We start from the raw sequence: 10,058 nt of genomic DNA, 5'->3' as shown, positions 1-10,058 counted from the left end.
CCCCATGAGCCAGCTGTGTATCTTTATTAGCTGCTTTTAATGGGTTTGGCCGTTACATGCTCAGCAATGATTCTGGAGTTCATGGACGGTTCGGCCTTGAGGCCTGCATGCGCAGGGTAGGCAGTGGCGATAGAAACAGAACTGCATGTCATACCCCAGCTCTGCCCTTCCACCTGAGATGCAAGCCCTGAAGACAGCAGGGGCCTGCTCTTGCCCTGGGGTGACTGGAGAGGGCAGGGGAGGCCAAAGCTTTTCTCCCCCTTTCCCTTGGCTATTGTGGGCCAGCAGAGCAGTTGACGCTTTGCAGCAAAACCAAAGTGTGTCAGGCCGCTCTACGCTGGCCTGGCATATTGGAACGAGTGGACACCCCGTCCCCCCCAGGACAAGCCAGATTCATGCAGGCAGCAAGTTTTGCCCCTTGCCTTTGGCTCCCTAAAAAAAGAACACTCACTCCGGCTGAGGAAACGGGGCTGTATCTTTGCGGGAAGCCCAACAAAGCCATGAAGCGGTAGCACAACAGGGGCTGTGCTTGAGGAGTCGAGCTGTCCTGGGGCTGCGGGAGATGCCAGCAATGAGCCAGACCTTCCAGCACACTTGCGTGTGTCCGTGGTGTGCAGCACCATGGCATTGGCACAGCTGCGTCAGCTCTGCTCAAACAGAGTCACGTCCTGGCGGGAGGGTGCCACCTCGCCCACGCTCTCGGGAGCCAGGGACACAGTGCTCCGAGGTGGAATCTTGATGTTCTCCTTGGCACCCTCAGGTTCATGATGGTCTGTGACACCAGGCAACGGACTAAAGGTTCCGCATCATTTTCCAGGGGCTGGAGGGCTGCGAGAGAAAGGCACCGAGCTGAGAACAGACTCCCACCTTTGCAGAGATCCCAGGAATCCCCCCCCAGGCAGGGCCAGCCCCACTCAGCTCTTCCCATGCGGAGGAGGCAGCAGGTAGGACAAATGGATCAGCTGGCACTTGCAAGTCGGCCAAGCCCCAGATGCGCCCCAAATACCCCCTGCTCTCCCCCACATAGGGACACAGAGCCTTCCTCACCTGGGGCAGGCCAGTGAACTGCAGCTCACTTCCCAGCCTCCTCCCTCCTCCCTGCCAGGGCTGCCTGACACAGCGCTGCTCTCACTCACCAGTGCACAGCTCCTGCACCTTCTCCTTCCTCCGCTTCTTCACTTGCTGCCCGATGAGCCCTAGGCAAACACCTCCGCTCACCCCTCATACTCCCCAGCAAGCCCCCAGCAGCACAGCTCCCATCTGGCCTTGCCAGCTTGGCCATGCAGCCTGCTCCCCTTGGGCAAGGCTGGCCCCAGCCCCGTCCCCACGGTGCAGGACCCAGGGACGGTGGGAGGGACTGAAGACCCTCCTGTGTGCCCGTCTGGGTGGGCAGGCATGGCCCTGGGCTTGTGGCTCACCAATGAACCTCACAGCTGCCTCCCGCAAGGATGCGTCCGGGTTCTCCAGGTATGGCAGGCTCTGGCGCAGGTGTTGCTCCGCTCTGCTCCTGTCCCTCAGCAGCTGCAGACAGCACAAGGACAGGGGGTTGGCACCGAGCCTCCCCAGAAGGCCAGGCCTGTCCCTCCTCCCAGCTCCGGCCTCCTCTTCCTTCCTGTCCACGCCTCCCAGCTAGAAGCTGGCTGGTAGACAGGTTCAGAGGGAGCAGAGGGCAGAGCGGGGCCTGCGGGTGCTGAGATCCCCGCCATGCTTCTGCCAAGGCCCAGCCAGGCCAGGGGCCCCTTCAGCACCCCAGCGGGCACTTAGAGTAGAGGGCTCTGGGCTGCAGCAGTGCGTGAGGGGCACAGCTGTGCACCCTGCCCACTGGCCATGGCGGCAGGCCTCATCCCGCCGCGGCCCCGGGGGCTTTGGCCACGTCCTTACCACGCACTCCCCGATCTTCCACGTCTCCGCTCTTCTGGCCAGCTGCTTGAGCTCCTCCCACTTGAGGAACTGTGCAGCGCTCACCAGGGCTTCCTGAGAGGCCTGCAGAGCAACAGAGACCAGGAGATGCCACCGCAGCCACGGCAGGACACCCTGGGTCCCCCTCGTCTTGGCAAGGCTCCCAGCCTTTCCCAGCCCCAAATGGCACGACGCAGCGTGCCACTAGGTCTGGCCCTCCCTGAAGGCAGAGGCAGCTCTGCCTTGTCCTTCGGCACACAGGAAGCTGCACCTCATGCTGCCATGCGTTCCAAGGCACACTTGGCAGCAGCCCTTGCCTTGCTGCTCACCTCCACCCACGGCATGTCAGCATTGCTTCCCCAAAACACTGCTCCCTACCTGGGCCACTCTCTGCACCTTGTCACTCATGTGGAGGAAGAGCGGCACCAGGCTCCTCTGTGCATGCTGCTTCAGGTTCCGTTTGTTCTTCCCCACCACAGTCTCCAGCAGGTCTTTGAAGAGGAGCATGGAGAGCTCTCGCACTCTGCTGTCTTCCTGCAGGCAGGGAGGAGAGGAGGGGAGGCCTCAGCAACGACTCCAGGAACGGGGCCCGACAAGAGCGTTTGCCGTTGCAAGGCCTCGTCCTCTCCGGGCACAACTGTCCCCCAGCCCGGCCAGAGGTCGGAGCTGAGGACAAGCCTCTGCTGAGGCAGCCTGGACAATGAGGGTTGTCGGCAGCAGCACGACAAGCCTCCCTGGGCTCTGTCTCCCGCTCCCTCTGGAGGGAGCTTCTTGGATTTCCCGAGGCCTCCATCAGGGCCCCCGCACACAACAAGAGGACAGAAAGGGACAGCCCCGCGGCACGGCCTCTCCCTCGCTCTCTAGCCTGCTCCTACCTCTCTGCTCATCGCTGCCCCAGGCCACGGCAAGCGCCGCACGCAGTCAAGCACGAGACGCAGCAGCCGAGAGCAGACAGGGGGCTGGTTTGCTCTACTCCCACAGCCCTGGACACCAAGGCCAGCACAGGGCATGGGCTGAGAACCACAGGGCAAAAGGTTTCCTGACATACAGCAGGGCCTGTGCGGGGACGTGCCAACAGGCACGTATGCAGAGGGGCACACAGCACCCAGACCACGCATACGGACCCCCCGGACACACCAGCAGAGCCCCGGCTCTCCCATCAGCCTTACGTCATCAAAGCGAGGCAGAAGCTTCTCGGCCAGCTGCAGAACAATCGGGTTGGAGCCCTTCTGTTCCAGGTAGCTGAGGATGTTTCTCAGCAGCATCAGGCTTCCCACACGCACTTCCCTGCAAGCATCCTGCAGCCACTCCATGCTGTCTGGGAGCAGGCTCTGCATTCTCCTTTTCTGTGGGAAACACACAACTTTCTTTGTGGGAAGCAAGGCCAGACCCCCCCCCCCCACCGCCCGCCCAAAAGTGCTCTGCCTGCTCTTTTCCCATCAGGGCTCAGTGGCCAGGGCCAGGGCTCTGCACACACGCAGGCCTTGGGCACAGAGGCTGCAGTGCAGGGCACAGATCTCCAAGGGGGCCCTCAGCATGCACTGGCCTCTGTAGGGAGCAAAGCTGCTGCCTCAAGGCCCAGGAGCACCTGGCTGCCTTAGCCCGGCCCTGTGCTCATTGTCCCTCTCCCAGATCTTCCCGCTGGGCACTGGTGCCTTTCTCCTTGTGCAGCACGGCCAAGGGCCTGGCATGACACTCGGGGCAGATGAATGGGGCAGCGGAGACTTGGGAGCAGCTACCACACCTCCGGATTGCCAGCCAAGTCCAAGCCACTCTCTGACCCAGTGTCTCCTGTCAAGCCCCAGGCTGCCAGCATGGCTTCACCCGCCTGCCCCCCTCCTCACCATCTTGGGTCTATTCAACAGGGCCACGAGGCCTCTGAACGCCAGTCTGCGCATCTCCAGGCTCTCACTCTGCGCATAACCCTGGACGAGTGGCAGGACCTCCTCATCCATGTCGGCAAGGTCAGGGCATTCCAGCAGCTGAAATGGGCACAGCACTGAAAGACTGGCACAGCCGGCAGCACTGCCCGCAGCGTGCAGCTCTCCGTCCCACCCACCATCCACGGCAAGGGCACCAGGCCCTCACAAAGCTCAGCCCAAACACAGCAGGCATTGTGCAGACACCCCTGGGCCCTGCTCCCAGCCCTGCGCCTCACGGCACACTGCACACACTGCTCGCCTCCTCCTCCCGTCCCCTGAACCCTCCGCAGCCTCTTGTTCTCATCCCTTGGAGGAGCAATTGAACACAGAGAGCTGCCACAAAGCAGGCACGAAATACAAGTGCTTACGAGTGGTCGCCCAGCAGAAACGAGCCAAGGCCGGGGCTACTAACAGGAGCGTATGCATTGCCCCAGCTCCATTCACCAGCATCACCCCACACGCATGTGCACAAGCGAGCACAGCATTTAGAGGCCCCTCCAGAGAGGCACTGCTTGCCATGAGGCCCACCTCGACAAAGAAAGCCATGACGGGCAGCTGATGAAACTGGTCCTCCCTCCTCAGCAGCCTTGCCAGCTGGCGGAAGATCCAGCGACGCAGGTGACTGGCAGCCCCCCTCATTGCTCTGTCAGAGGCAAGAAGGCAGTGTTGGGCCTCAGCCGAGCAGGCAAACCTCCTCTGGCATCGCTCTGCTTGGCACGCAGCTCCTGCAGCCAGCGGCATTTGCTCATGGAGCACTGCTCTTGCCCTACCACACCTTGCCATTAGAAAGTCAGCGTCAGGCATCATTACGTTCCTTTTGGTGGGAGACCGGAGAAACAGCCTTCCTGCCCAGGCGGCATGGCCTGCCCACACATCCCCTCTCCTGCCCGCTTTGGATTCCTGTGCCCCTGGGCCCTCCCCAGGTTCTCCTGCACATGACCCTCTCCCACAGCTCCTAACACCACCTGCTCCCCCAGCAGCTCTCCAAGCTGGGCAGCATGGCAGCTCCCAGGGCCCTTCTGCTGGGCGAGCCCTTGCCACAAGGGCTGAGGCTGCAGCCTCTTTCTTGGAGAAGTGGCGTTCCCCCTGCCCCACCAAGAAGCACATGGGGTGGCACACCCCACAGCCAGGGAAGAGGTGCTGGGCCAGAGCAGGCCGGAAAGGGCTCTACCTGGCCAGCACCACCACTCCCTTCTGGGAGGTGTCCGCATGCAGAAATAGGTCCCAGCCGCCCTTCCTCTCAACAGCCACGGCTACGGTCTCATAGTGGGCGCAGCGCAGCAGACTTTTCATGGCCTGCACGGCGCACCTGCATGCAGAGCAAAGCCCAGGTCACACTGGCAGCCTGGCCCTGCCTCCAGGTGCAGTGCAGAGACAGGGCGAGCGGGATCGAGCACCTGACGTGGCTGGTGGGACGGGACTCATCCCGTTGGCATTCCCTCAAGAAGATATTTGCTTCCTGGTGGCTGAACTCTGCTGTGAAGACCATCTGCAAGAGCAGCGCCAGGAAGAGCTGGGGGAAAAACGCCTTCACCGCCTCTGGGCAGACGGGCTCCCGGATGATCTCACACAGTGCCCTCGTTGCCTGCAGAAAACACCCAGTCACACCTCTCACTCCCGAGCAGTCCCCGGCATGCTTCCACAGCCCTCCAGGTGGGAGGCTCGAGCACAGCCTTGGAGCATGGGAAATGCAGGTGGAGGCCTCAGCCTGGCTGCCTGACCAGGGCCAGCGCCCGCAGGCTCTTGGGCCTCAGCTCCTGGTTGTACACAGTGAGCCTTCCTGCCTCAGCATGACCATCACCTCGGCAGGCTTCGTGTAGCGTGCACGCTCGGCCAGGCTCCCTGTCCCAGGCCGTGCTGCCTGCCCAGGTTTTTCAGGAGCCCTACTCCTGCCCCTCACCTTGCCCCCAACCCGACCCTGGCTTTCCAGCCTGCTGAGCGAGGTCGGCGGATGCAGGGACAGCGTCGGATGGAGATTTCCTGGGCATGGCCAGCCTGGCTGTTGGTGTGCAGAGAGGCCAGGCAGCACTTGGCAGCCCTGTGTGCTGGCACAGTCGGAGGCCTGGCGCTGGCCATGTTGTAGCCATGGGCCCAGGAGAGGTCCCTGCTTGGGGGCACACGGGCAGCGGAGAGGGGGAGGGGGCCCAGGGAGGCAGGCACCAGCCTGGGGGCACGGGAGGCCTCGTCCCCTAACTCACGGCCAGCGGAAGGATGCAGTTGTTGTCCCTGTCGGAGCTGGACTGCTTGCGCAGTGGCCGCTCCTCCAGCAAGCTCAGCAGCTCCCGCAGCATGTCCGGCGCAAGCATCGGCTTATCCATCAGCACCTTCCACATGCTCACGGCAGTGCTGCAGGCCCAGAGCGCCTTGTCAGTGGCACTTCCTTGGCCGCAGCACCGTAGCCTGGGCCAGCCCTGGAGGTCCCCAGCTGTGTGCCAGCCCTGCCCCTGCCCACCCCCTCCTCCCTGGCAGCCCCAAGAGGGTCCTGCCCAGGCAGGCAGCACATGACCAAGCTGAAGCCCCTTGCGCGGCAGGGAGCGTGCAGAGCCGCTGCGCTCTGCGGCTCAAGGCAGGGACACTTGCTCAGCTCTGGCTCCTCAAGGCCTGCTTGAGGCACCAGGGCTGGGAAACGGTGGGCGAGACACAGGGCCCTGCCCCTCAGCCGTGTGCTGGCCATCTGCTTGCCTCTGGCCCTCTTTGGGCCCTTCTCCCCATGGCCAATGAGCCACTGGAGCCCGTCCAGGCTGACGGGCCCCATACCTGTTGCACAGTGGCGAGCAGTACAGCAGGCTCACGGTCACCTCGCTGGGCTCCAAGCAGGCCAGCTGGCAAAGGGTCTTGTTTAGGGTGACCCGGGCCGACAGCTCCCTCACATACTTGACGTTCCTGTAGAGGCACCTTATGATGCGTGGCACCTGGAAGACACAAGGCGGACGGTGAGGCTGCTCCCAGAGAGCAGCCAATACCCCAGCTCCCACTCACTTCTCCTTCCCTCTCCACCACTCCCACCGCTCCTTGCTGCCTTCCAAGGGGCTCCGCTGCCCAAGAACACTGGCTCTCGGCGGGGAAACAGCGCCCCAGAGGGTCGAGCCCCATGCACGCCAGCCCCAGGCTCCTTACATCTTCCAGCACAGAGAAAGCGTCCAGCAGGAACATGGTCAGCATGTGGGAAGCCACCTCCGTATTGTAGGTGCTGCAGTTCCTCATGCCCTCGATGGCTGTGACAATGACGTCTGTCCTTTCGGAAGGCTGCAGGTTTTTCACAAACAGCTGGGGCAGAAAGGACCCAGGAGAGAAGAAATGTCACGCTGCGTGCCGCACTACTGCTGCTTAGCTAAGCAGCGGATGTGGCTCTGGAGAGAGGTGCGGGGCAGTGCTGGCACCGTGGCCCAGGAGAGCCAGGAGCACGCGCTGTGCTGGGTAGCAGCAGCATGGGGCATGTGGCCAGAGGGCCACCAGGGCAAGGCAGGATGCTCGGGAGCAGGCTCACAGTGCACTGGCTCTGCAGGCAACCCTAGCTTGCCGGTGGCCAGCAGGCTGCAGCTGCTGCTGGGACTCTTGGAGCCAAGCCTCTGGCTAGTCCCCCCGCTCAGGGACAGCGGGAGACACAGCAGTGAGAGCAGGGCTGCTACCAGGCAGCAACCAGTACTCTAGGTGCCACTCAGAGCTGCTTCCTTCTCCACCACCACCTCTGCATCAACCCCAAGGCCCCCTCAGCCCCACTCGTTAGGCATCCCTTTGCTCATCCACGTCTCCTCAGGACCCCATGGCCAACAGTCCCAGCAAGGGAAGTGCTCCTCACCCTCATGATCACGCTCATGTTGCTCGTCCACGAAAGGCAGAGCTCATTGTCGGCTTCCCTCTCCTTCTGGGGCTCCACATACTCTGGATCATCCTGCAGCATCGCCCGGCCTGAACAGCAGCAGAAAGACACAGCGGTCAGCAGGAGTCATGCAGAGCTGCAGGTGGCAGACTCATGGCGTCAGAGAGAAACCAGCCTGGCAGAGACAAAGGGCATGCCAGGAATGGATGGGGAGCAGGATTCCCAGGGAGGGTCGGGGCCCATTCCAGGGCAGAGAAGGGCAACTGCTTCAAAGGGTACCAAAAGCCTCACGGGCTTTCCGGTGCGAAGCCCGACACAAGCCGTAGCCTCTGAGCAGGGGCTGCTGAGCGTTTTCCAGGCCAGTGGTATCCAGGACAGGTACTAACAGCCCGCTCCCCTGCTCCTACATCAGCCGCGCCTCCTGCTCCTTTGCCTCACTGAGCAGAGGGGCCGAGGCAGTGCGATGCCTTCCCCGGCCTTGCCAGCGTGGCCGCGTGCAGAAGCACACAGCCCAGCACAGCTTCTCTTACGTTTTCGCTGCACGACGAATCTGAAGAGGCAATGAAGAGCATCCAAGGCCCCGCCCTTGGTCTCCGCGTCCTCGTAAGCACAGCAAAGGATGAGACAGCCCACCAGCTGTCCCAGCATCGGCACGGGGATCTTCCCATAGCAGGCAGGGCTCTCATCCACTCCTCCAAAGGGGTGCCACACCTGGGCAAGGCGGGTGGGACAGGTAGAAGGGCTGACGGGAGGCAGTCGCCACCAAAGCCCTGAAGCCAAGACTCTGCCCAGGCATGGATCCCAGCGGAGCCAAAGCTCTCGAGGGCCCTGCAGGCCTTGCCTCCCAAAGCAGCAGCCCAGCAAAGGCAGCACTGCCAGGCTGCGGCTCACATCATGCTCCGCGCGCACTGCTCCCCTGCACAGGGCTGGGGGCACAGCTGGCTCCTGCGACAAAGGGACTGCAGAGAAAAGCCCATGGAGAGAGGGCCAAAGAGCTTTGCTTCAGGGCAGAGCCTTGCTCAGTGCCTTAACCTGTGCCCACGCTTCCCTCCGAGGGACCCCCTGAGCTGCACTGTGCTCTGGGCTGCTGCAAAGGGCCAAAGCGGGGGCTGCACGGTGCTTGGCTCCTTACCTCCAGCGAGGAATAGTTGGCCAGCAACTTGCTCAGCCTCCCAATCCTCCCCACGGCCCTCTCACGCACAGCTGCTCTCTCCGTCTTGGTGAAGGGCAGCAGCATCTGCAAGGAGAAAGGCTACTGCTCTGCCCGGGGAGCTGACGCCCACTCCAGCAGAAGCAGCTCTGCTAAGCGCCTGCCTGCAGTCCTACAGTGCACCAAGGCTTCCTCGGAGCTAGAGCCAAGCCTGGAATGGCCTTCCTGCCCCTACAGGCCCCAGCCTGCAAGGCCCACCTTGCCCTCAGGCAGCCAGCCACACCCAAGCCCCCTCCCAGCCTCTGCTCCTGGCCATGCACATGGCCCCGGGTGCCCTCTTCAGGATGGCAGGCCTTTCAGGCCACACCTTCCCTAGGGGTCTGCAGTGGGCAGCCTGGCCTCCGGCCTCCTGGCATGGCAGAAGAACCAAGCTTCCAGGCTCGGCTCCCCTTGCAGGACGGGCAGCTCCCAGTGGGTCTCTGCCCCATTCCGATCTGGCAAGGAAAGCACAAGGCACGCGGAGGCGGGGGGACAGCAGCACCAGCTGCCATCAGTGCAGTGCCTAGAGAAGAAGGGTGACATTCCTCCCACTGCTTTGGTGCAAGGAGAGCTTTGGGGGCAGAGGTGGCCCAGGAGTGCTCATGGGGGCAAGGTGTTCCCAAGAGCCTGGAGGATGTTTGGGGTGGGAAGGGACTTGGGCTGTAGCCAGGGGACACTGGGCTCACAGAAGAGCCCAGTGGGGAACCTCCGCTCACCCAAGCGAGAAACGCCCCCTGCCTGCAGCGTGCTGCCTGTACATGGCACTCGGGGGGGGGAATGTCCACTCGAGGGTGTCACTTCCCTCTGGGCTGAGGAACAGGCCCAATGCAGCCCACTCTTTGCAAATGCCACACCTGCAAGATCTTCTGCAGCTCCAGGAGGCTGGAAGTGGCCGACTTGAGCACCAGCACCTCCAACATGTTGTCCATGGCATCGAGGGTCTGCAAGGAGGACAGGGGGCTGTGGCATTCCTTCCCCACTGCCTCTGACCCACAGCAGACTCAGTTGAACCCCTGCTGCCCAGCGAGGACACCCGCTGCCCTGCACGGGCCAACGAGAGGCCTCAGGGCAGGAGACCTGCTGTGCACGGACCAGCCCCTGGGCACTGCCCATGGCCCAGCCCACGGGAAGGGCATGAAGGCAGGAGGGTGGGAAAACAAAGCTGAGATCCTGCCCAGCCTTGGAGCTGACAGTCACCTCTCAGCACAGCGGAGCCAGGGGCAAGCCC

The 10,058-nt window shown here is 62.9% G+C and overlaps 1 protein-coding gene across 1 annotated transcript; it reads right to left on the bottom strand.

Annotated features, from left to right (window-relative positions):
* Positions 1-410: 410 nt before the first annotated feature.
* On the bottom strand, positions 411-3,133 carry LOC138065004 (maestro heat-like repeat-containing protein family member 7). Its single transcript, XM_068929251.1, has 5 exons — positions 3,069-3,133; positions 2,278-2,433; positions 1,882-1,983; positions 1,419-1,521; positions 411-828 (listed from the first exon to the last, which is right to left on the bottom strand). The coding sequence occupies exons 2-5, from the start codon at positions 2,404-2,406 to the stop codon at positions 662-664; spliced, it is 501 nt and encodes a 166-aa protein (XP_068785352.1). The 5' UTR covers positions 2,407-2,433; positions 3,069-3,133; the 3' UTR covers positions 411-661.
* Positions 3,134-10,058: the final 6,925 nt, after the last annotated feature.

The sequence above is a fragment of the Struthio camelus genome, unplaced genomic scaffold, assembly GCF_040807025.1.
Source record: "Struthio camelus isolate bStrCam1 unplaced genomic scaffold, bStrCam1.hap1 HAP1_SCAFFOLD_98, whole genome shotgun sequence".
NCBI lineage: Eukaryota > Metazoa > Chordata > Aves > Struthioniformes > Struthionidae > Struthio > Struthio camelus.
The sequence above is the reverse complement of the archived record's forward strand: the minus strand, read 5'-3'. Positions and strand labels throughout refer to the sequence as shown.

Coding starts and splice junctions, on each gene's coding strand:
- LOC138065004 (XM_068929251.1), bottom strand. CDS start 2,406: ATGCTCCTCTTCAAAGACCTGCTGGAGACTGTGGTGGGGAAGAACAAA. Junction 1,984..2,277: donor AGGTGCAGAGAGTGGCCCAG/GTAGGGAGCAGT, acceptor GTTGCTCTGCAG/GCCTCTCAGGAAGCCCTGGT. Junction 1,522..1,881: donor GGAAGATCGGGGAGTGCGTG/GTAAGGACGTGG, acceptor TGCTGTCTGCAG/CTGCTGAGGGACAGGAGCAG.